Source organism: Sciurus vulgaris (assembly GCF_902686455.1).
Source record: "Sciurus vulgaris genome assembly, chromosome: 3".
Taxonomy (NCBI): domain Eukaryota; kingdom Metazoa; phylum Chordata; class Mammalia; order Rodentia; family Sciuridae; genus Sciurus; species Sciurus vulgaris.
The window spans coordinates 67,359,586-67,385,076 of NC_136463.1; the positions used below are offsets into that span (position 1 = coordinate 67,359,586).

The 25,491-nt window shown below is 52.5% G+C and overlaps 1 protein-coding gene and 1 long non-coding RNA gene across 7 annotated transcripts in view; one reads left to right on the top strand and one right to left on the bottom strand.

The window, feature by feature from the left end:
* Positions 1–2,923: 2,923 nt before the first annotated feature.
* The window catches only part of KSR1 (kinase suppressor of ras 1), a 144,271-nt gene continuing 121,703 nt past the window's right edge, over positions 2,924–25,491 (bottom strand). For 2 of the 6 annotated variants that reach the window (XM_079130466.1, XM_079130463.1), the window contains 10 exons: positions 24,148–24,189; positions 21,893–21,947; positions 21,140–21,188; positions 20,012–20,391; positions 18,026–18,122; positions 14,702–14,835; positions 13,936–14,067; positions 12,674–12,809; positions 7,519–7,652; positions 2,924–3,063 (listed from right to left, as the gene is read on the bottom strand). In XM_079130466.1, the coding sequence (XP_078986592.1) occupies positions 2,985–3,063; positions 7,519–7,652; positions 12,674–12,809; positions 13,936–14,067; positions 14,702–14,835; positions 18,026–18,122; positions 20,012–20,391; positions 21,140–21,188; positions 21,893–21,947; positions 24,148–24,189 (1,238 nt within the window). In that variant the 3' untranslated portion in view covers positions 2,924–2,984. Of the gene's footprint in view, positions 3,064–4,887; positions 4,969–7,518; positions 7,653–12,673; positions 12,810–13,935; positions 14,068–14,701; positions 14,836–18,025; positions 18,123–20,011; positions 20,392–21,139; positions 21,189–21,892; positions 21,948–24,147; positions 24,190–25,491 lie in introns of all 6 variants that reach the window. The other 4 variants (XM_079130467.1, XM_079130464.1, XM_079130465.1 and 1 more) reach the window with 3 other exon arrangements.
* LOC306655860 lies at positions 3,060–13,929 on the top strand. Its single transcript, XR_013762323.1, has 3 exons — positions 3,060–4,447; positions 12,692–12,759; positions 13,313–13,929. It is a non-coding gene; the product is annotated as an uncharacterized lncRNA (long non-coding RNA).

A 25,491-nucleotide genomic window follows, 5' to 3' on the forward strand; every position in this document is an offset into this window, starting at 1 on the left:
CCCCAGGCCTGGCTCAGCTCCGAGGTGTGTTCTTACCAGTGATAAAACAGAAATGGAAACAATAAAAACCCGGACACAGCACGTTCGTTAATACTAACCATTTTAATTTAAATTAATAGCATTTCTGGAAGACAAACGCAATTGATAGAAAATATAAAAACTTTTACTGTACAAATTTTACATCACATTCAAAAAAGCAAAGGTGTGCCTCGTGGCCACGGAAGACGCCAGGTGCATACATACTGATGACATCCAGAGCTGCGCTGTGCCCCCAAGTCACTACACAACAGCAGCCTTATAGGGCTTGTCACTTCCCGCTGGGACCACAGGAAGAAATGCCAGGAGATGGCAGAGGGCGTTTTGAATTGGTGACATGAAGAGGTCAACTTTGCTACCACTGCTCAGGACTGGCCAGGATTCGAGCTCTGAATCAGAAAGAAACCCGGGGAGACCACAGACTGGTGATTAAAGGCCTTGGAGGTGAGACTGGGGACTGGGGGTGCCTAGAAGGGCCAGAACTTCTTGGGCTCCACTCTTGGACCCCAGCGGGGAGCTCCGCAGCCCCAGCGATTCCTCAGCCTTCTCCATCCCTTTCACAGTGGGTTGTGAGGACTGAATTCACAGTATCTGTCATCCTTCATGCGTATCCAAGGCAGACGGGGAAGGCACACAGAAGGGCAAGCTCATCTTCCTAACCTCAGTTCACAGTCACTTAAATAAAAAAAAAAAAGGAGGATTTTCCTAAATGACAGGCAGAGAGCCAGAGGCTGTCTGCCTTAGAGGGGAAGGAGAGGGTCCCCAGCACCTTAGCCCTACCATCAAGGCCAGGTGGGGTTCCTGGCAGATTCCAGACTCCTGGAAGACCATCAGTTTCTTAAGATGGGGACTGCGGCTATTCCTACCTCTGAGGCCCCAGCACTTGCACAAGACCACGAGGGAGCCTTCTGAACCTTGACATTCACGAGACAAAGCGAGATTGATTTTCTGTGGGGGATGGGGAGGAGCTGAGCCGGACACACCCAGCAGCTGACCAGCCATATGGCAGCATGTGTGTGTGTGTGTGTGTGTGTGTGGGCGGGGGTGGAGTGTGGGGGTTCTGCGCAGGGGGAAGGCCAGCATCGTGGCAGACAGGTGAAGTGCAGAGACACACAAGCAGTCACCTCTGGGAGCTGTGGGTGTGCTGCAGCCACAGAGGCAGTGGCCACACACCACATGGCTTTGGAGTGGGGACGTCACAGGGAGGGCTGATGTGGCAGGCTGAGGGGAAGATGGGGCAGAATAAGAAACCTACCACAGAGATGCAATGGCCTACACAGCGCTGACCCCAGCTGGCCTAATCCTCTTTCTCCTGCCCACAATGACCAAGAAAGGTAAGGATGCAGGCCCTGGGTAGCCTGCACCACTGTACAGTCGCACTCTCCAAGGAGGGCAGGCAAAGGGCCTGGAGAGCGGGAGGCGGTCTCCGGGCTTCTTGGCAGTGTGGCCTGTGGTATGTGACATTAGGACCAGACTCTTGACATTAGGAAGGCTCAAGACTGGGGCTTTACAAGGTGGCCTCACTGAAAGGGGTAGGAGCCACATGGCTGCCCCTGTCTGAGTTCAGAGGACAGCACAGGGTCCAGGCCTGAATCCCACTGCATCTCTGGCCCATTGCCCACTCTCCCGTCTATGTAGCCCCCTGCGACCTAACCTCCACTACAAGGCTTCTTTGCCATTGGGAACTTTTCTGTGTGACAGTTTTACAGAGGACAAGTGGGGGTCAGTCACATCAAAGCCTCTCCCAAAGCCAGTCTCCCCCGACTGCTAGTTTGAATGGACACAAGCAAAAGGCCTGATGTTGCCAGAGAGGGCTCTGCAGATGTGGGGGGCTCACTGGGGTCTAACTGGGAAGGCTGGACTGCCTCACACCCCCACCTCAGCTCTGAACAGGGAGAGGGGAGTCAGGAATGGGTGAAGGGGTATCAATAAGGCAGGGGAAGTGGAAGAGGCAGGCAGTTTTGGAACCTTCTAGTAGAATAGATAGGATGGGTTTCTAAAGTGCCAGGATCACCAGAAAGTGGGGCTCAGGCCTCTGTTGGCTAGTTCTACCCCTCTGCCGGCTTCCCTGTTCTCCCTCACAGAGCAGCTACCAGGGCAGCCTCAGCTCTAGGGTCAGATGTCAGTCACGCACTGGGATGCGTTTAAACACAGAGGCGAGTCCCATTACCTCAGTGCCTGTTGGAGGGCTTCAAGAAACACATTTCCACAGCATGTGGAGAGTTCTTCACCACGTAGCAAAAACCTGGCTGGGAACCATCCAGATGCTGTTTAGAGTCTGTCTCTACTTTTCCAGCAGCAACAGCCTAGTTTAGAGGGGGTCTTAAGGTGTATCCAAGTTCTCTAGGGAATTCTAACCCTCTTAATCCAGCAAGGTTCCCAGCCAGGGTTTCTGCTGCAAGATGAGGAAAGAATGATGTCCCTTTGATAGGACAAGAGGGGAATCCCAGGGAGGGAGATTCCCTACTGATGGGTATTAGGGTCAAAACAGAGGCCAGGTCAAGCCATGTGCCTCCTCCCACAGAACAGCCATAATCGTGATGCTTTTCTTCCTTCTGGCCCAGGACTGGGCCCTCACTGTTACAGGGTCCTTCAGAAGGGACAGCCACTTCCACCATCCCAAGGTGCCAGCGCCCCTACATGTGGACTGTTTATTATTACCTATTGTAAGACATCAAGTCCGCTCAGCAGAAACATACATGTAAACATTTGCTGTCAGTCAAGACAGATCTGGTTCTGTTGGTGTCATCTAAAACAGCAGGTGTGGCTCCGTCTCCAGGACCCACGTGTCTTTGTGACGAACAGTCTGAATGGAGGACTCATGCTCCTCGTGTGCAGCGCTGGGCAGGCGGGAGTGTGTGATATTTTTTGTCATGATGGATGGTTGTGTGTTTTAGAAACACATTTGCAAAAGAAATAAATGGGTGGCAGAAAAACCACATGGCCAGCTACATCTTTGGGTTGCTGGACTCCAGGGCGCCCAGGCCGAACCTTTCAAAGCGGGGTACAACTTTGCTGCTGTTAATGCTGTGAAGAGGAACAAAAACACACGGTTATGGCCCTGCTGGTCTCCACCACCATTAGCGTGGTTAAGGAATAGGCTAGTTCCAGAAGCTTAGCAGAGGACCCGGCCCTGACCAAGGAGCGGCAATGACTGCTCACCCCACAGGCTTGGCAGAGCTGCCCCTGGTCCCCGAGTTCTGGGCCTCAGTCACACTCCCCTCCTGGGGGTAGCAATGTGGCTCATTCACCTGACTCCCTGGCACCCCGGGTGCACCATAACCGCCGTGGGCTCATCTGAACAGTTCTTCACCGGCTCCACGTAGAATCGGGAGAGAAGAGAAATCTAAGCCCCAGTACCAGGAGCGACACCACAAGCTTCTATAAACGGTGCTCAAATACTGGGGCCACTGAGCCACCTGGAAAGCAGACTGAGGTGGAGGTTCCTAGAGCCCCATTCCAGAGATCCAGAGTGAGCAGCCTTGCTGGGAGGGTGGGTGGCCATCTGCATTCAGAGAGCAGTGCCCATCTGCCCCACCCCGGCAAATGCGGACCTGGGGTCCATCTATGCAGCACCCTGGCAGATGTGAAGGGAGTAACGGTGGGGGTGGGGCTGGGGGCAGAAGCTTCGTTTCCAATAGTGAAGCTGTTGGGAGACAAGCTCCACTTTGCTTTAGGACAACTTTTCTGAGTGTGCTGCTGAGGACATAGCCCTTCTGAACTAGCATCTGTCAAGGCCGCAGACTTTTAGTGTCTACTGCCCCAAGTCTACAGAGGACACAGACAGGAACCCAGTGGTGCTGGCCTCGGGGAAGTGCTGAAGTCACTCCACTCCTTGCAGGACAGGATCCTCACAGGTTAGAAGCCAAGCACACCTCCCCTGTGCTCTGACCACAGGTGTTAGAAGTAAACAGGGCCACCCGACAGACAGAAGCAAGACAGCCCCCGGAAGGACAAGAGGAAGAGAGTCGTCGTGTCCAGGAGAGCGGCTAGAAGCTGTTGGGCCGCCTCTCTGGGGAGTCCAGAGAGGTTAGTGAGATCCTTGATCCTCACCAGCAGTTACCCAGGCACACGCAGGCCATGTGGAGAGGGAGGGAACTGGTTTTAAAAACAAACAGAGCAAGTCTGGAGAGAGAAGTTGGAGCAGCAGAGATGGTATCCCCTGGGTTAGTGCCCACTGGGCGTTGTGAGTTTTAGCAGAAGTCGCAGAGCCGAGCTGTCGATTAGGAGGAAGGAAGCCCCTGGGGCAAGCAAGTCAGCCAGGCCTACAACCTACAGGGGACAGAGAAGAGGGAGAGCAGCGTCAGAACCTGAGCCCACAGGGAGCTGGCACCAAGGGCAGCAGACAGGGGATCATCCTCCCTGCAGAGAAAGGGACACCTCCAACTCCACCCCTCAGGCTGGGAGCAGGGTAAGCTTGGAAGGGACCCTGGGCACAAGGAACCTTTCCCAAGCTGCCCCAGGGCACTGTCACAGGCTGCTTCTGTACAGGCTTCTTAGCCCTTGACTATCAAAACTGACACCTTGTAGTTTATCACTTCCGCTCACTGGATTCCCTTCTTTTGACATCTGGCCAGAGGAGGGGCCCTGGGAGCACAGGTCAATGATCCAAGCTCTCTCCCCACCGGGGACAGGCCATATACGGTGGGGCTCTCTCTTCCACTGACAGAAACCCAACTCTGGGTGGCCCTGGCTGGAGGCCATTTCAGCTGCACTTTAGATTATGGGAACAAAACCACATGGTTAGGAGAAGCTGGGATGCAGAGTGAGGCCAGATGCACAGACAGGAAGAAGGGATGCAATGGGACAGCCACACGCAGGCAGGGAGCCAGAGAAACGACCGCAACACACTATTCCTCCAGAACTGGACAGGAGCTCTTAAAGTCAGGGTGGCCGTAACGTCCTTTCCCGTAGTAGCGGCTCCGCCAGCGGCTAGGGGTGCCCACGGCCATTCGCCAGGAGTGGGAAGAGCGCAGTCCAGCCCAGCACGGACGGCAGACGGGTGGAGGAGTCAGGATGGCAGGACAGGGGGAGATGCCAGGACCGGCCAGCACATCCGCCACCCCCCAAAATAAAAAAGCCATAAGGCCAATGGGAAAGAAGAGAGAATGAGAATTAGAAGCTGTGCGTGCGGAGGGCGATTGTAACCAGGAAGCCTGGACGGGCTCATTCCAGGCTGCTGGCCTCCCCTTCCAGGGGCTGGAATTCGTGGCTTTGGGCAAGTTAACGGTCCCCCTTTGTGACTTGGTTTCCCATCTGTGATATGAGAAGGTGGAGCTATTTGCCTTTCGGGGAATGGGAGCCATCCTGAATGCCAGCGCCCAGGCTGCGCACAGAGAGGCCCGAGGTCTGTCAGGAGCGGGTCGGAGCTCAGCCTTGCTGCTGCGCCCTGCTGGGAGGGCTCCTGCTCACACCCAGCTCTGATGACTGTTTTCTGAAGACCCCTTCTGCAGCCCCCCAGGTGGGCACAGGGCCCTGTGTCCTTCATGTCACTTGGCCTGTCATGATCATCTGCTTATTCATTCAGGTCCTGCCAAGCATTTGTCAGTCGGCTACTCTGTTCCTGGGATTGAGGGAGGAGCTGGGGACACAGTGACGAGTGTCCCGTGGCATGGAGGTTTCTCTGAAGCATGTCTATTTATCTTTATCCTGATTAGATGATAGTTCCTCCCTGGCGGAGGCCTGCCTGGGCCACCGTGCATCCTCAGGTATGCTGCAAGGGTGAGCTCGAGCTCATATTTGTAATGGCTACACGGTTACCCTGCATCTGTACAGGCCGAGCACCCCCATCTGAAATCACGGATGCTCCAAAATCTGAAACTTTCTGAGTGCCAACATGGATTAGGGATGCTCAATCAGTCTGTCCAACGGCTCAAAAACTGAAAAACACCGAAGTCTAAAATATGTCTGGTCCCAGGCACTTCAGTATGAGGTGCTCAACCTGGAGTGGGTCCCGACCCACCCTAAGATCACAATGTTGAACCTAATACTGCATCAGAAGATGTAGCATTCCCAGATGCCACATTGTTCCCCCACCTCCACCCCCACCACTGGCCTAAAGCTGCCAAGTTTACAGTTTCTCTTCAGTCATCTCTCCCACTTATACTTTGCTGGGGTGACTCATGCTGGGTTGCTCCTCACCTGAAGCTTAAGACCCAGTCAGTCTGGTGGGTCCTCAAAAAAGGACATGGCCAACTATGGGCAAGACAGACAGGGCCATGAGCTAAGTTTTGATCAAAGGGTTTTTAAAAGAACATATGACCAGACATCCCCAGCAGGCCTCTCTGACCTGTTCCAGAAAGAGGAACGCTGTCTCCACACATCTGGTCACCAGGGGGGAACTCTGGGCCTGCAGCTTCTCCAGGGACTCAGTGGAGACAGGGCTGCCTTACCAGCAGCTGGCTACCAGGCCCTCGACTCCCCATCTAGGGTGGCTTCCCTTTGTTTTGAACACTGGGGCTCCGTGGAAGGTTTCACTTTCAGAAAGTGTCCTTGGTCTTAAAAAGGTCTAAAGCTATTCATCTCAATCCAGGAGCCCAACCTGGGTACCAGCTATGGCCTGCCACCTGTTCCTGTACAATCCACAGACCAAAAATGATCTTTACTTTTTTAATAGTTGGCAGAGGAAAAAAAAAATCAAAAAATATTTCACTATGTGTGAGAATTATATAAACTCAGATTTCCATGACCAAGAGTGGCTGGCACACAGCGAGCTCGGTGGCCTACAACTTGTCTGTGGGGGGTCCTGCCCTACAACAGCAGGAACTTCCTTTTTGTCCTGCAAAGTCTAAAATATTTACCAGATGGCTCTCAGCAAAAGTTTGTTCCTCCTGGATCTTACCCAACCTCCACTTTTTAAAGTTGTAGAAACTGAAACCCAGAATTAAAGCCCCAGATCCCCACAAAAGGTCATGGCAGGGCAGAGGTCCCTTTCTGAGCGTTCTGGGTGAGGCCACCAGAGAGACAGAAGGAAGGGAACAAGACAGGGTGCAAGAGGTGACAGTGGCCTCCCTGCCCTGTGGCGACTACCTCCAACCACGCCAGGGGTACAAAGGTTGTGTGATTACGTAAAGAGGGGAAGGGCTTCAAGTCAGGTACCACACGAGGCTGAGTGACACGGCCCCACAGGGGACAGCTTGTTGTGCTCACAAGCTCCAAGCTGAGCACAGGGTCTGAGTCACGCCATTCTTATGACACTGGCCCCGCTTACTGTGGCGCTGCTCAGCACCCAGGTGGCTCTGACTTCCAACCCGCCCTCCTGCCCCTCCCAGGGCAGAACCTTCTCGTTCTAGCCTCACCCGGGCCTGGCATCAGGGCTGGCCTGGTAACAGTGGCACGTTGATGTTCACGCATGTGAGCTGGAGGAGTCTGCCTGTCAAAGGGAGCTGAAACCCTCGGCTAATGTGCTCTGTGCACCCCTCCCAGAGCAGGGGGCGGGCCCAGCAGACAGTGCCCTCTGGGACCCAGGGGAGGGGAACTTACTCAGCTGACTTCCAGAAGTGCCCAGGGTGGGAGAGCCTGCGGTTCAGCTTGGGCAGCTTCTCCAGCATGTCCATCAGCAGGCTGAAGCTGGGTCTCTCCTGCAGGTTGAAAGCCCAGCAGGCAGACAGGATCTCCTGCAAATGGAGCTGCCGTCAGTGCTGTGTGAGCTGGTGGGAGGAGGGTGGGGGTATGGCTAGGACCCTCCACAAAGGGTCCCTCCGATGCTATCAAGCACCTAGCTGGTGTCCTCCCGCCCCAAACACCCTGTGATGTGAAGTGCTGAGAAATAACCGTATTTCAGAAGAGCTCTTAGGCTTCCAGTTTAAAATGAAATGCACAAACTTGCCTGCTCCCCTCCTTCCTTCTTAGACCCTCCCTTCCCAAAAAACAGGTGAACGGATGGGTGATGGGAAAGAGAAGTGAGGCGCGGCTTGGTTCTTGGAAGATGGACATTGGAAGGCACAATGCTCACTGGTGAAACGCAAGGTGCTGGGGATATGGGCAGGGTGGGCTGCAATGGAGGCAGGGGCCTCGGTGTCCCCAGAACGGAGGCTGGAGTGACAAGAAGGGCCAAGACAAGGGTGGCAGCTGAGAGCCAGCAGAGGAAAGCCCTCTCACTGTGGCATTCTGATCCATGTGTGTGCCCGGCACACCCCCAGCCTTGTGATTCAGAAGAAGCCACCCCGGGCTCATCAGCAGAAAGTACTCAGACACTCAGCAACACAGGCCAGAGTGTGCTCCCGAACACAGAGAAAGGCCAGAGACAATCAGAACAAAACCCTGTCTCCCATTTAAAAAGATCAGGAGGAACAGAAGCTCACTGGATTAGACAAAGGGGAAGGAAGGGGAGGGCGGGGGATGGGGATGGGAAAGACAGGAGAATCAGCTGGACACGACTTTCCGCTGCTCATGTGTGAACACCGCACACCACTACAACCACCAGAATGGGGTCCTAACTGGAATAAGTCATACTCCACCCCTGTACAATATGTCAAAAGACACTCTACTGTCGTGTATCCAACAAGAACAATAAGAAGATCAGGGCACAATAAAAATGGAAGTGCTTGAAACTGAAAATATCATTTCTGAACCCCAAACTTCAGCAGTGCTAGAAAATAAAAATCAAGGAAATGCCCCAGGCTGTGGACCCTGAGATGGGGAGGGACTGAAAACCGGAAAGGGCAGAGACTCTCTGAGAGGACCGAATTCCACCTAATGAGAATTTCCACAAGAGAAAACAAGCAACAGGGCAGGAAGTTATCAAAGAGAAAAACAAAACCTCCCAGAAACTTTCAAAGGAAAAAAGAGGCTTCAGCTGAAAAGGTCCAACAGAAGAATCTCATTTTAAAAAGAAAAACTGAAAATCTGAGATACATTTTTTATGAAATTTTTGTATAGCAAGGATAAGAAAAGATCCTAGATGCTTCTAGAAAGAATAAGACGGAGCATCTATAAAAGATTAAGAATCAGCCCAACAGCAGATGTATTAATAACTCACTGGATATCAGTAGACAGCAGAGAAAAATATTTGTGTTCCGAGGGAAAATTATTGTAAACCTAGACTTCTACTCATGGTATGAGGACAAAAGTCAGGATTCAAAGATTTTGTAGTGTCTTTCAGTTTCACCCTCAATTTGCTGGAGGAAAGTTATGAAATATGAAGACTTGTGCAAGCGACCCAGGAATGAATTAAAAACAAACAAACAAAAAAAAAAAACAACAAAACCCAGAAGGTAACAGCAGTGCCGAAAGCCTGAAGTTCCATTGATTTAAATTATCAAAACAAGCAGACTCTGAAAAGTATGAGACAGATTTCATTCAATGAACAGAAGGCAGAAGAAGCTCAGAGACCTCAGGAGCGTGGTAAAGGTGTTTGTTCTTTCAACAGGAAAAAAAGCTGGGCACGATGGCGCACGCCTGTAATCCCAGTGGCTTGGGAGGCTGAGGCAGGAGGATTGGGAGTTCAAAGTCAGCCTCAGCAATGAAGAGGCTCTAAGCAACTCAGTGAGACCCTGTCTCTAAATAAAATACAAAATACAGTTGGGGATGTGGCTCAGTGGTTGAGTACCCCTGAGTTCAATCCCTAGTACCCAAAAACAAAAGCAAAAAACCAAATCAGTAAGAAAAGAAGCTGAGCCCAGTGGAGCACGCCTGCAGTCTTATCTACTCAGGAGGCGGAGGCAGGAGGATGGCTCAATCCCAGGAATTTGAGGTCAGCCTGGGTTACACAGGGAATCCTCATCAGGGAGGGGGGAAAAGGCAATTAAAAACTACAGGAAAAACCTAAAACCGACAGAAAATCATGTTCTAAATGTGAAGCCAATACAAGCCTTTGTGAATGGATGAAGTGGAAGAGACAGGCCCACAAAGAAGAAAATGTAATCCCAACGTATCACCTTTCCAGTGGCTAAAAGCACACCCAGAGAACAAGCCCCACATCTGACCAGGATTCAAAATTATTTTCTATCGCCAATGCCCACCTCAGTCCCCAAGAGCAACGTGTTGAAAAGAGAAAAGACAAGACCCCCCAGGAAAGACAACTCTCCTGAGCTAGAACCTGCCTTCTAGAACACTTCCTCACTCCCCATCCTCAATCTATTCTTTCTTTCTCTCTCTTTCTCTCTCTCTTTTTTATAATAGGGTTTGAACCCAGGGGCATTTAACCACCGAGCCTCACAATAAGCCCTTTTCATTTCTAAGACAGGGTCTCCCTAAATTACTAAGACTGGTCTCAAACTTGCAATCCTCCTGCCTTGGCCTCCCAAGTTGCTGGGATTACAGGCATGTGCTACCCTTCAATATATAACCATCCCCTCCATTTTTTTCTTCTTGGTACTGGGCATTAAACCCAGGAATGCTCCACCACTGAGCTACAGTCCCAGTTCTTTTAATTTTAATTTTTTATTTTGGGATAGGATCCTGCTAAGTTGCTGAGGCTGGCCTCAAACTTGTGATCCTCCTTTCTCAGCCTCCTGAGTAGTTGGGAATACAGGTGTGCATCATTGTACCTGGCTTCAATCTATTCTTAAAAGGCTTCTACACTCCTGTCTAAAAGAAATCCTTCCCATTGGTTCAGGCATCTGAAGATGCTCATTTAAACTGACATTACACCTGATCTACTTTCTTCTACAGCAGTGTCTGCCATCTTGTTCAAGTGCAAAATATCTGTCCTCCAAGAAGGACCCCAAACACTCAAGAACAGCATTAATCCCTCACTGAAAGAAAGCCTTCCAATTAGTTCAGGACTCTGGCTGGGTGCTAGAATTATCTAAGGAGCTTTTTATAGAAAAAAATAAAAGAAAATAAATAAATTAACTATGACCTTAGTCTCATCCCAAGCCAATTAAATCAGTATTCCTGTGGGGGAGGCCCTGACCTGTATTTAAAAAGCTGCCAGATGAGTCTGACTTTTGGCAGCGCCAAGCCCTGCCTCGCCTGCTGCCTCGGGCCAGCTCCACACTGCTCCAGACCTTCCTCTCCCCAGGGACGGGCCTCAACGCTCTGCTCCCAGGTGTCAAGCATGTGGAAGGGGAACCCAGGTGGTCACCAGGAGAACTTGATACAAGTATTTTTTTTTTTTCAGAACAACAGATATACACTCTGGTTTACGCAAAGCAGTCCTTACTAGTGTGACTATGAAGGTAAAAACTGGAAATAACCTCAACATGCAGTTTCAGAAGCAGTGACATGACAGTGCAGCCAGAGGCCAGGCAGACAACAGGATTTGCTAACGATGTGAGATAACAAGCAAAATAAATGTCACATGGAAGAGACATTACGAATGGACTGCAGCTGCTCCGGCTGCCATCTGAGCCCAGGCAAGAAGGCTGTGGCCAGCCCAGGGGCCCAACCCCAGGTCCTGAGCCCACCATGACCTTCCTAAGGTGCTCAAGGACACCTGGGGAAGGCAGCCTCTGACTGGCTCAGGCCCAGAGCAAGGCCCAGAGGACACTTCAGGAGTGAGAGGACGGCTCATCAAAGAGCCTGCCTAGCACCCCAGCTTCAGGGCTATCGAGGGGCCAAAGCCTGGTGTAGGAGCTGTGCTTGAGCCTTTGATGTCCTTCTTGGGGAGCATACCTGTACAAATATTTTGCACTTGAACCAGATGACAGGCACCACCGTGGAACCAAGTGAATCAAACATAATGCCACTTCAAATGAGCCCAGTGAAGATGTTCTAGCTGCTGGCTACCGATCCATAAAGGACTCTACTGAGATCTATCGGTCTTTGAGGAAAATGATGCTGGACTCATGACTGCCTGTCTCAAGTTTGTAGGTGACGAGCCTGCCAACACGGCTCATGACTTTAACTAGAAACCCCGCCTCCAGAGATCTAAACCTGGACAACTGCTTCCACTGCTCTGCTGCCCAGAGACCTCAGGGAGTTATCAATGACAAGGCTGTCTGGTCCCACCTGATGCCTGAACATGAACATGTGCCCACCCCCGCTCACCCCCACAATGCCAAGGGCAGGAGTTCTTTACATAGGATTGTGCCCGGACAAGGAAACTTCTGAATGCAAGGAAACCATTAAATAAAAACCATTCAGAAACGAGAATTTACCAAATATGAGAATCGGCATTGTGAAAACAAGTTTGTTATGGAAACTTTGATTTGTTCTTAAATAGTCAAGAAAAACATTATGGAGGAAGATTTGATGCCAAAGCATAACCCCACTATTTGTATTTTGAGTGGTGGTTTTTAAAATCTTCTTTCATATACATATTATATAAGAATTTACTCTTTAAAAAAAAAAAAAGACTGGGCCGGGCATGGTGACACACCCCTATAATCCCAGTGACTCGGGAGGCTGAGGTAGAAGGATCACAAGTTGGAGGCCAACCTCATATACCTAGTGAGGCCCTAAGTGATTTAGCAAGACCTTGTCTCAAAAAAAAAAAAAAAAAAAGACTGGAAGGAAACGACAAACGTTAACAGGGGGTGATACGGGATGGGTTTTATTTTTTCTTTATGTTTCCCTGCTTTCCCTCATTTTCAGTAAGCAAGTATCGTTTTTGGTCTCTATTTTGACACCTCAGGTGGCAGAGCCCCCTCAGTGGTCCCTTCCCTGGTGGTTCAATGAGAGGCAGCCAGGTCATGTGCCCCAGTCCAACCTCCAGCCCTGTGTCCCTCTCTGAGAGCAGACAGCTACTCACGGTGACTTCCTTCCCCAGGCTGATGGAGGCCAAGACGCGCTTCATGCCTTCCCCGCTTCCGATCTGCCAGATCAAGGCCTCTGCAGGTTGGTGCTTAAAGGGCCAGTCTCTTGCTTGTAGTTCATACCAGACAGTCCTGTGGAGAGCCATCCACAGGGTGCGCTCACATCTGGGGGCTCTGTGGCCAGAGACCTGGCTGCCGCAGAGCCAGGAGCCAAGCCTGAGGACCAGCATCTTTCTCCAGGCCTCCTCCCCCGGGGGGCTTTGGGGGATGGTACGATGGCATCCCTGAGGTCCCTCCGATCCTGCCATGGTGGTGGTGAGAAGCCCGAGGCAGTGATGGGGGTCACTCGGCCCAAACAGGAACCCAGCTTTGCCACTTTCTAGCTGAGATCCTGCACAGCTGCTCAACCTGAGTGAGCCTATGCCTGTGTCACGAGGTTGTTGAAGAAGTAACAAAACACCACGCCCCGCTCAGGGGGCACATGGTGTTTCCGCAATGACACAGTCAAAGGTCAGGGAGGAGAGACGGCCCTGAGGGACCCCAGTGGGATGGACACTCCAAGAGCGCAGGGTGGCTGGGATGAGCCTTCCTCAGCCTCTGCAAATCCCCTCTGCTTTCTCCACTGCCTGGGACAGGGACGCTAACGACTTGCACTGTCCGACGTGGGGACCACATGCCTCCTGGGGCTGCTGAAACGTGGACTGAGATGTGCTGTCGATGTAAAATACACACTGGATCCTGAAGACTTGGTAGGAAAAGGAATATAAACTATCTCCTTAATTTTTTATATTGATTACATGCTGAAACGATGACATTTTAAAACTAACTTTGCTTGTTTTTTAACGTGGCTACTAGAACACTTGGCTCACACTGCACTCCTCACTTGGTCCCCAGCTGTGTGGGGGGCATTAGAGGCTGGCCGGATGCCCTGGCATCTCAGAGTGGGAGGGACGGTCCTGTTAGGTCTGGTGAGTGTCCCCGCGGGTCAGTAGGTGAGAATGACAACCCGTGTTAACCATTTTACTCCATGACTTAATTTAGTCCTCATGGAACAAACCTGCTGGAGGTGCTGTTATCTTCCCCACCTTAGAGCTGGTCAAGGTCATGGTCACTCTGCCAATAAGCGGCAGAACCATGACTGAAAAGCAGGCTGGTGTTCACTTCAACGCCTGAACTGTAAACAGCACCTGCCCCCAATGGCCACCAGGGCCCTCTCTTGGGGCTCCCCCCGATCTTGGAGCACCAGGGGCTGGCTCACCCAAATGCATAGACATCAGCGGCTTTGGAGAAGGGCAGCTGGTCCTCGTCCTTCCCGGGAGTCATCTCACGCACAATCTCAGGGGCCAGGTAGCACAGCCAGTCATGGGACAGCTTCAGCTGGTTCTCGCGCCTGGAGGCCAAGACAGGAACACAGGCCCTTCAGCAGGCAGCACAGAGGTCCGCCTGGCACGCGTCTGCCCTGAGGCCAGCAGACCACCCAAGCGCTGGGCAGAAGCAGCACCTGAGCACTGAGCACTGCTCCTCACAGGGACTTCTGGGGACTGTCACAGGGGCCCAGCTGGGCTCTTCTAGGAAAGCAGGCCGGGGAGGGTGCTGGCAGGGAGATGGTTGTGAAGGTGCTCAAGTCTGCACTAGGAGGGTGGGACACTCCCTCCAGCCCGGCTGCTGCTCTCCCTGGTGCTGGGTGACAGCTCTTCTCCCCAGCCCACCCCCTTTAAGACCAGAGGAAATAAAACCTGAAGCTTTTCCTCATCATGGGGACATGACCCTGGTCCCTCACCCAAGTCAGTGAGCAGTGAGGCCACCTGTGAGCCAGGGGGCCCAGATGTCCTGCAAATCCAGTGCCATGAGGATCTAAACATCACCAGACCTGATTCTGGACCAGAACCACAGGGCAGGACCAAAGCAGCCTGGGCTTCCCTGCAGGGAGGGCTGCTTCTGAGCCACATGGGCCAAGGGCGTGGACCCCAGCACGCCCAGCATCCGGCCCCTCCTGTCCCACCAGCCACACAGGGTCAACTCACCGTTCCTCTCGGACCACACCTGAGATCCCGAACAGCCCAAAGTCTGTGATGACCACCTTGCCATTGTCGTAAAAGACATTCTTGGATTTGAGATCTTTGTGCACAATGCCCTTGGCATGAAGATACCCCATGCCCTGGAAGATAGCGAGCCTCGCATTAGACAAGGTGACGGTGACCGAGTTCCAACCTGGGTCAGGCCCTGGACTGGATGCCTCACTCAAATGCCCAAATTTAATTTTCATAATCCTATACAGTATGCTGTCTCCATTTTACAAATGATTGAAGCTCAGAGAGGGCAAGTCACTTGTCCAAAGCCACACAGCAGTTAAGGAGCAGAGCTCAGATCTGACTCTAAGCCAGTCCATACTCTTTCCACACTGTCATGCTGCCAAACAGCCACCTGACACTTGGATGAAGCATGGACAGGGTGATTGGTGGGGAGTCAGGAAGGTTGAAAGTGTAAAGATCAAGGATGCTGGCTGGGGTGTAGCTCAGTGGTAGAGTATTTGCCTAGCATGCTTGAGGCCTTGGTGTGATCCCTAGCACTGCTAGCTAGATAAATAAATAAATAGATAAATAGATAAACAAACAAACAAATAATTTTTTTAAAAATTTTATTTCTGGGTTAGATCAGAAAGTGCCCAAATGAGCTGGGGTCTCTATCAGGATTTGCACAGCTTGTCCTTGCTCTCAGACAGGAAGACAGGGACATTTCCAGAAGGGTCCCCAAATTTGGGCATTCCCAATATCCATGCTGTGGTAAAAGGAGCCCTGGATTAAAACTGAAATCCAGGCTTCCAGTTCCTTCTCCGCTCAGATTGTGCCCCCTATGTGGCTTTGAACACAGTGCTAACTCTCTGAGCCTCAGTCTCCTTATCTGTCAAGTGCAAGGGCAGTGGTGGGAAATTTCTAACCCATGCCTTTGGACGGGACCCTGATGGGCCAGATGCATGACACAGGTGACCCGACACAGCACGATCGCATCCAAGGTCAAAGCCCTTTTCAACCCCCAAACCCAGGCCTCCTGAAAATCTGACGCCCTGGAAAACAGGGGAAAGACCATGGATGAAAAGGAGGCCTTCCTGCTCAGAAAGAGGAAGTTGTTATGGTTTGGATCTGGGATGTCCCCAAAGGCTCATGAACTGGAAGCACAGTCCCCAAAGCAGCAAGGTTCAGAGGTGGCTTTTAGGCAACGACTCTGACCTCATCAGCTGAGTGTCTGGGAGATGGGACCTCGTGGGAGGACACAGGTCACTGGGGGCGTGGCCTTGGACTCTACCTGGGCCTGGCCCCTCCCTCCCTCTGCTTCCTGGCTGTAGGGAGCTGAGCAGCTCCCCCGCTTCCCCCACGATGCACTGCCTCACGTCAGGCCCAGAGCAATGGAGTTGGCTGACCATGGACTGAGACCTCCGAAACCAGGAGCCCAGAATAAATTTTTCTTCTTTCGAGTTGTTCTTGTCAGGCATTTTGATCAAAATGATGAAAAGCCTCTGACCTCCCACAGTTGTGGGAGCTTTACGCCTGATGCAGACACCTCCCTGGCCATAAAGGGGTCTCAGGGTGAAGGGAAGGTAACATCTAGGGACAAACCAGTCACATCAAGGAAACAATCAACCAACCATGAGGCAGAACCAGAAGGAACTCAGCCCCGCAAGAGCTCAGTCCAGGCGGGTCTGGAGGGCGCTGGAGAATTTAAACAAGGCCCACCCCCTCTGAAAGGGCGAAGTGTGTGCGGTTGCTGGGGCCCCTTCCCCAGCCTGCCAGGGAGGCAGGGAACCCCAGGAAAGAGCAGCTGGCTTCTTCCCAAAATCCTCATCTGGATGCAAGAGGTTGGTTGTTCTTAAAGCATCTGCCCATTTCCCAACCAAACCAAGGCCCAAACCCTCCCCAGTAGCCAAACAGAGGCCCAGACAGGGACCAGCTATGTGACTAAGGTCAAGCTGCGCTACCTCTCTGAGCCTTATTTATAAAACAGGTGTCACAGCCGGAAAGAAGCCAGTTTACAGAGACAAGATGAAAAGTGCGGGGTCTGGAATACCAATTCTCATGATGTTTCCACAGCCACCTCAAAGTAGCAATCCTCTGACCTAGAGTTAGGCCCCTTTTATTTATTTTGATACCCAGAGCATCAGAGAAAATTGTACAAAGGAAGTAGTGACCCGAAGGCCCAAGCAAAAGGGGAGGAAGGTGGTTTCTGAGCAAGAAAGAAACCAAAGAAGCCTGCAGAGGCCCCTCCAAAATCTTTTAGTAATTTTCCTCCAGGGCCCTGGGGTCCCCAGGTGCTTCATTCACCGTGACTCAGCAGCCAGACAGGCCTCGCCTTCTGAAGATAAGGAGAGGCCCCAGGGACCCCAACGTTGGGGACAGAGCTTGGAGGAAACCACCCCAGCTCCTGCTGGCTTCTGAGGTCTACCCTTCAGCTCTGGTATGGAAGATTCTCATTCATTCACCTAGCCTCGGACACAGCACACGCAACCTTAGTTTGTCCACAAATGTCACTGTGATTTTTATTTTTACCTTTCTAAAGAAACACACACACACACACACACACACACACACCAGCCTGGAGAAAAGGGAGGAGAGAAAGACAAAAGGGAAGGAAGGAACTTGGTGAGCTGGAAGAAGGAAGCTTTCAGCATAAATGGAGGAGGAGGAAGAGGAAGTCCCGACCACCAGTTTTCTAATTTTTATTTGGGCCTGTCTGTTGCTAAAGAAAGCAGCCAATGCGCTTTTCTTTCACTTTTAATGAATTACTTTTTAAAAATGATGAAAGAAAGGAAAAGAGCTGCCTGAGTTGAGCCTGGGGACCCGCCCCTCCCCCTGGGGGAACTTGGATTTGGAAACTTTAGGGCAGAAAGTGTGGGTCTTTTTGTGCCTTAGAAGTTAAATCCCACCCCCCAACCCCCATCCCATCACCAATCCTAATAGACCTTCACCAAACACCTCGCCCTGAGCCAAATGCTGTCTGCACAGAGGACTGCATTTCATTCTTGCACAGATCCAGTGAGGGATGTTGTATTGTTATCCCCATTTTACAAGGTTCACAGAGGCTAACCCACCTGCCCAAGGTCACACAGCTGGTGTGAACAGGAGCCAAACTGTCTTCAGAACAGAACCGAGTCCCTCCCCAACTACTTCAGTTCTATCAATGCCGACACCAAGTGAATAGCTCTGACTGAGGGAAGAAGGGCCCCCACCTTGGGAGTTCCAGCTAGGAGAAACAGCACCACAGACCACCCTGGCACAGGCAGATACAGCAGGAGGAAGGCCAGGAGCTCTGTGACCAGCTGGAAATCCACCCTCCAGCAGCCGATGCCCCTTTACCTTGATGATCTCCTGAGCAATCTGCCTCGTCTTGTTGATGTCCAGAGATGTCTTAGGGTCCCTCACAAATGAGTGCAATGTCCGCCCCTTGCAGAAGCTGTCGAGGGTGGTGGGGTGGGTCAGAGGTCTGGGACCGAGGCAGCCTGACCCCACCCTGTGGAGCTGTGGGGGAACAGAGCCCACCTGCCTCTGCAGGACGCAGCACCCCTCAACACACATGGCCTTCATTAAGTCCGACACCAATCCTGCTGGGCAGGCCTGCAGGTGCACGCATGCGCCCGCTCACACGCTCCCTGAGGCCTGTCGCAGCCCAAGGAAACAGTCACCAGGCTCCCAGGGATCCAGGGCAGCCAGCCCATCCTCAGCAGGAAGGCAGGACCACAACCACAAGAACTCAAAAGGGGAAGAACGGGGCCTTTTAGGGACACAAGAGGCCACCTGAAGGCTCTGAGGTTCATGGTAAAGATTCTCATTGTTCTTATTATTTTTAGATTTCAGGACTTTTTTTTTTTTTAATAAAGGAATGTACAACTAGGGAAAAGGCAGTGGGACAGCCGTCGGGGCATCAGAGTGATAATTAGAAAAGCAGCTGCGTCTGGGCCTCCACCCTGTCGACTCCTGAGACCCAGGGTGAGGAAGGACCCACAGAGAAGCTGCGGTTCATTCCGCTGTCCCAGGGAGAAGCTGGTTCACACCATCGTAGGGAAAGGGTGGGTTTTAGGAGCAGTCTCTTGGAGACAAGATTCTTGGAGTCCAAAAGACTCTGCAAACCGGGCGGGGGTGCAGCGATGTCGATGGCTCCTTCTCTGGCTTCCGTCTCCCTTAGCACGTTCTACAACATGCTGAGTGGTTGTTAATTAATATTTTGCTGCTTTTCTAGGTGCATCCCCTTCCACTGACTCCAATCTCTTATGGAACTGAGAGAAGGAAGGAAGGATGGATGAATGAACGATGGGATGGCAGCAGCAGGTGCCCCTGGGGACTGTCGCCTGGTGTGACCACAGCCAGGCTCCCTAGGCATCAGGTTGTCCTGCTTTGGTTGGAATTTCATGTCCCTGGTGAAGGGTCCCTAAGTGATCAAATACTGCTCAGGAGGCCTCCGTGGTGGTTACTTAGATCTGACAGAAGCAAAATGGGAATTTTTAATTTGTTCATTACATTGTTGCTGTTTTTTCAAAGCACAGGGTCCAGGGATGGGGAATGTCAGTAGAATGTTAATGAGGAATCTCTTGGTCTGATAGAAACAGTGTGATGCTTAGGTTCTTCTGGAAACTTCTATGTGTATTTCAGAATTTCTCTAGGGACCTCATATTGCTCTTCCTGATTTTAAGGTTAATAATAATTTCTTAAATGCTGTGGACAAAACTGTTCCAGTGTTACAGCCCTGTTGTTCCAGGGAGGGGACATGCCTGTGGGCACAGGATACCTGTGGGCACTTCCTGGTGTAGAAATGGGTGAAACACATCAAAATGGCAGGGGCTGGGGTGTGGCCCAGGAGTTGAGCACTTGCTAGCATGCACGAGGCCCTGGGTTCCATCCCCAGCACACCAATGAATAAAGAAAGAAAAGTGGACCTCAGAACTCCAACCAAGTGAGGAAAGCAAGGTATGAGCCAGCATGACCTTTCCTGTGTATTTTTATAAAGGAAAAATCCTGAGCGCATGCCAGCTCCTTTGTTTTAACAGAAGGTGTGCTGATGTTCCTCCATCTTTGGGGATTGGTGCCCAGCTGCGGGGAGGGCAGGTGACCAGCTTTCACCTTGTAACCTTTTATGGAAGGATGGAATTTTCTTTCTCCTCAGAGAGGTATCAGCTCATTTATTTTTGTAAAGACACTGGGACTATGTGAGTGGGGATTTATTCCTGTTGTTTCTCTCTTCTTTATGCCTCCACTAAAACCCCCACACCTCCTATGCAAATAGCAGGGTTCCCGGGGAAGGGGAGGCTGGCCTGATGCGTGAACCAGAGCCCAGCCAGGGCTGCTCACCTGGTGATGATGGCCAGGTGTGGGGGGTTCATGCAGGCCCCCATGAAGAGCACCACGTTCTCATGCCGCGTCTGCCTGTAATTCATCACCTCCTTCTTGAAGAGCTTCAGGTGGTCCTGGTTGTGGCCATCCATCTCCAGCAGGCGAATAGCCACCTCGCCATGCCAGCGGCCACGGTGCACCCGTCCCCAGCGGCCCTGCCCGATGGGTTCGCCCAGCTCCACCTGCTCGAAGGGGATGTCCCACTCCTGCAGGTACACACTGGTCTGGCTGGCCTTTCGAGAGATGGGGCCCCGCCAGGGCCGGCGGGAGCTTGGCAAGTCATCCACCTCGTCCTCGTCATCTTCAGCCTCTGACTTTCCAGCCTCTGGCTCCTCTGCCTGAAAGTGAAGTAGGAACAAATAGGGAGGGGACCAGGTCCAGGTGCTCTCCTCTCTGTCTTTGAGTCCCCACCAGGTGGGGTAGGAGAGGCACGGGGTCAGGAGGGCCAGGGTCTGGCAGCCACTCTGCTCTGTTCTGCTGGGGACAGTGACAGGTCATTTATCATCACTGGGCCTCAGTGTCTTCATCCACTAAATGCAGCTGCTGACCATGTGATCCCCAGGCCCTTCATCCTACCTAGGTTCCAAGATCTACCTGTAAGCAACGTCTAATTTGTTTGGGAAGACCCTGATGTCCCTGGCAGAGAAGGACGTCACTGCGTCCCCCTCTGGCATTCTCCTGTGTGAACGTGGAGTTCCTGACTGCCCGGGCCAGCAGGCTGCACTGCCTGGCAGGGATCCAGGCCAGTTTGCACTTCAGTTCAGTGGACAAGACAGTGGTTCCTGACAATCAGAGTCACCTGGTGAGCTCTGACACCTCGAGACGTCTGACCCCTCCCAGACCGACAGAGTTCAGGGCTCTGGACAGGGAGTGGGGGGTGGGGGCCTTGAGACCTCAGAGCTTATTCCAGTTAGTCTCCGGAACAGAATAGCAAATGGCAGCCTGTTTGGGGCATGCTTCATCGTCCTCCCCTGCACCTGCTGCAGGGGGCACCTGGGGACCTTGCCAGGAGGCACCACCTGCTCTCCCCCCACAGCCCTCTATGACCCGAGGAGAAAGCAGCGTCCGTCTGTGGGTCTCACCTACCTCCACCTCGGGAGCCTCCAACACGTCTGCTTTTGGTGGGTCGTCGAGCCTGAGGTAAGACGGGCCTTGTTAAGGAGGTTCTGAGCTGAGCAGGGGACTCCCAGGTGAGGCCTGGACCTTCACTGCAACCCACCCATTGGTTGGATGCTGTGGTGACAGGCAGAGGCTGGGGACCAGGGGCACCCATTCTTGGCCTTGGCCTTCTCCCCAGCCTGACTTGAGGGTGGAGGGAGGTGACAGAGGTTGAGGGGTAGGCAGGAACCAACAAGGCCCCTTCAGCTGTGTCACTGTCATACACAGGTTCAGAGTACACATAGGAAGGAATCCATCAGCTGTCACTTCCTCCCCCATGTGACCTTATGGAGCTTAGTGGCCCTGAGCTGGCAGTGCCTTCAGGTGACACCTACTGCAGTGTTGGCTTCGCTGGGCTAAGACATGGGAGGCGATGGAAGTTGGCGCCGACACAGCCCGCCGGGGGGAAGGACACCCAATGGGAGCTATTTTCAGTAGGTGTCTCTGACTTTGAGTGCCCTTTGTCCACCCTCCTGGGTCACACGCAGCCCCACCCAACGCTAACTGCGCTGATAGAAGGTAAATAAAATACAAGTGAAATAGCCCGAGTTCTCCATCTGTCCAGCTGGGGGTGTGGCGTTGTCCAGGAAGGGAGGGTCAGAGATTTCAGGGTGGGGGTGGAGGGTTGGGGTGCAGCCTCAGGAAAGAGAAGAGAGACTCAGAAAGAGAAGGGACACATACCGGGCACCGTCGGCCGTGTCGGGGAGCGGAGCTGCAGGCGGAAAGGCTGAAATGTCTGGAGGAAACGAAAAACAGAGGGGTGAGACTACTTCTCCATGCCTCAGACACCGGCCTGAACCAGGGACGCTGATGTTCCCCGAGTGGCTGCCACTGTCCTACAGGCCACTTCCCCCATGACCAACTTGTATTCATCCCTCAAACCTGACACAGACTCAGCCTCTAATGCTGAGCTCCATCCTGGGAAGGGACTCTGGGGGAAGAAGGTAGTGACGCCTCAGTGAGCACCGGTCCCTGTGACCAACCGCACCCTACATGCAAGTGGAAAGGCTAACTGAACCGCTGCGGGCTGGGGCGGGTGGCCAGAGCTACCACTGTAGAGGGGCCTCCTGTTTGAGGCAGAGCCAGTCACCAGGACTGTTCAAAAGCAGGGTACTTCTTCACTTGATGGCAGAACCCGTGGGCACCTTAGCGACACCTAGTGTTGGGAATTTCCAGAGCAAAGGCCCCACCTCCTCGGCGTCCAGGGTTGGGTCAGCAGGGGCTCTCAGGCAGAAGGAAAGTCACCACTACATGTCAGGGGGCCCAACTTGGGCAACTGAGGCTGACCCTGGGTCTGGGGTGTTCCCAACTGTAGCCCCAGAACAGATGGGTCCCAACTGGGAACCAAAGAACTACACAGAGACCATGATCCCAGGGCTGGTGTGGGCTCCCTGCTGCTCCCTCTTTTCAGAAAGACTGCCTAAGAAAGGCAGTGGCTCAAGGTGTCAGCAGCCCGGTTCCTGCCCTGGACAAAGACCTCCCTGCTCAGCCATGAGACCTCCACTGACCATGCTCTAGGTCTTTTCCAAAGCTACCTCTGAAGGTCAGAGGAACCAGACATGAGCATCTCTGGGCACTCAAGACTGGGAGAAGCTGACAGAAGCTGCAGGCCTTCTTATCAGGGCAACGCACACATACGCCTAGCAGCATGTGCAGTCGGGGACCTGGACCTCAGAAGCCTCGGCCAACACCTCCCTAGACATCACCACATCACATCTGCAGCCCGCCAGGGGCAGCCTGCAGTTTCCACCACTCACCCAACCTAGACTGAGTGTTCCCACAGATGGTACATGCCTGAGGGGTGAAGTGGGAGATTTGGGGAGAAACAGCCCAGGTTGGAGGCAAACATCTCTGAAGGCTCATAGTTTTCCTTAAAAGTTAAGAATGCTGTGCATTCTGCTTCAAAACATGTTCACTTTTTGCTTTCATAAGTATTTCCTTCCCCTGCCCTTGACATCTCTCGGGCAGAATGGATGCTTCTAGAAGAATAATGTTTTCCCAATTTGGGGGCACTCCCCCGGACACATCCGAGAGCTAGCAACCAGGCGGGATCTGGGGAGGCAGGGCAGAGGACAACAAAATCAGATACAAAATTGTAAGAGGCAGCTCAACTGTTCAGAGCGAGCCTACGGGGGCTGATCCCAGAGTCCTGACCACTGTTGGCCTGCAAATACCCAAACAGAGCACGTGGATGAGGACTCACAAGCTCTTCAGGTCAATCCTCAATGAAGCCAAGATGGGGAACAAAAAAATCCTGGAACAACCAAAACACTGTGACTTCAAGACTGTCTTATTTAACTCCAAGAATAAACAACCAGTTACAAACAGACCCACCATGCTTGCTGCCTTCAGCTAGAGGGAAAAAAGCCCTGGTATTATAAAATACTTAGGGGCAGAATATGGTCAGATGCAAATGCTGGCACACAGGTCAATCCAATGCGAGGGTGTGCCAAACAATTTTTGTGAAGGGAAAATGAATGGATCGTCTTATTTGGGCTGGGCAATCAGGCAGTTCCGATGGTGGCCAGCAGATGGCACTGTGTGGCAAGGCTCAGAAAGGTGAGGCTGGCTGAATGGAGGCAGGGTTTCCTTTCTGTAAAACATAGTGTTTCCCTCTCATTGTATAGGGGAGGACATGGTGACAGATGCTCATGCGGCATCAGCAACGAAGCCCTCTCCTCTCATTGCTTCTGCTACCTCCTGGCAGGGTGACCTTTAACAAGCAGCCTATGTGCAAGTCTATGTCCAAGAGGCTGGAGCAGATGGTTCCAGGGTCCCTCCCAGCAAGGCACTGTCCATCCAAAGGGCCCACCTCTTGGACACTTGCCTCCTTGCCCAGCCATGATGGGCTCAAGTACCCAGGGAGAGGGCATTCATGTGGGCTGGACAGGGGGTCTCAGCAGGGGTCAGTTAGTGGAACCATGCACAGGACTCACCTGGAAAGATAAACTGCTGTCTATGATGAATGAAGTAGGCAGCTTTAAATAGAAGAGGAGGTGAGTCACACACAGAACAGCAAACGCAGCAAGGGAGGAGGGGGACACACGGCTCGGGAGACAGAACTGGTTAATGGGCTGGGACAGCCCTGCCCCGCTTGCCCCACCCCAGGTGGGCCTGGCAAGGACAGGCTGAGCCATGCAGGAAGGAGGAAAGGAGCTGGGAGGAAATGGGTGCTGGCAGGAGTCCCAGGGTACAGGGCTTCCCGTGGAGGACTGGGGTTCCAGGGCCTGGCTCAGTATCGCCTTGCTCCAGAGCCGAGTCCAGCAATCTGCTCTGGGAAAAAGCCAGGGCCCCCTACTGCTCTGGAAAATGCAGGTGAGCCCAGGAGGGCAGACAGCACTGAGGAAAAGTGGTGGCTCTGAGCAAGTTTTAACTGTGTCGCATGCAGGAGAATGGCCTCCTGCCCTCCAGTCCACCTTGACCCAGGGAGGGCCTCAGCCTCCTCCCCTGCTTCCCCACAAGGATCTCTCTTAAGGGAGGCACTGTGTTCTGGAATCTGACAAGGATTCATTCCTTTTGTTTTGTTTTGTACTTTGGAGTCTATGTTGCCAGAGCTGGCCTTGAACTCCTGGGTTCCAGAGATTCTCTCCATCTTAGCCTCCTGAGTTGCTGGAATGACAGGTGTGTGCCATTGCCACCTTAAAACAACGTTCTAACTTCAATTCTGCCCCTAGGCTCTGGGACCTTGGGAGTTGATTAACATCTCTAGCTGTCTCACTGGAAAAGGAGGCTAACCTTTCCCAGGGTCACCCTCGCAGGCCAACTGCGATGTTCCGCAGCCTGGAGCAGGTGGATGGCAGGAGTTCCAGTTCCTTCCCCAGGTTAACTACTGTCCCAGCCCCTCCCCAGAGGGGCTGATGGTCTAATAAGATCTCAGAAAGAGTAAGGCCCCAGCAGGGGACAAGAAGAGCCAGGCCCCTAGGGGACAATGGCCCCACATAGGAGACAATGAGAGCCCAGGCCCCTAGGGGACATCAGTGAAAGTCTACAGGGTTTCACGGAAAGGGAATTTTTTCTGGGGCTATTGTCTTTCAAACAGACCCTTCCTTTTAGGAAAAGCCAAAGTAGGTGGTTTTAAAAAGGGACAATTTCAGAGAATAATGACAGAGTAGAACGGGAGAGGAGGTTAATCAAATGGGCCATCGCTCCACTGCAGAAGGGTGGGGTGTGCTGGGAGGAGGCGTTCCTGTCAGGAGATACCCAGCCACATGCATATTAAGGCAAAGAAACAAGCAAATGAGAAAGCCCTAAAAATCTGTCTCACCACCCCCAAGGGAAGT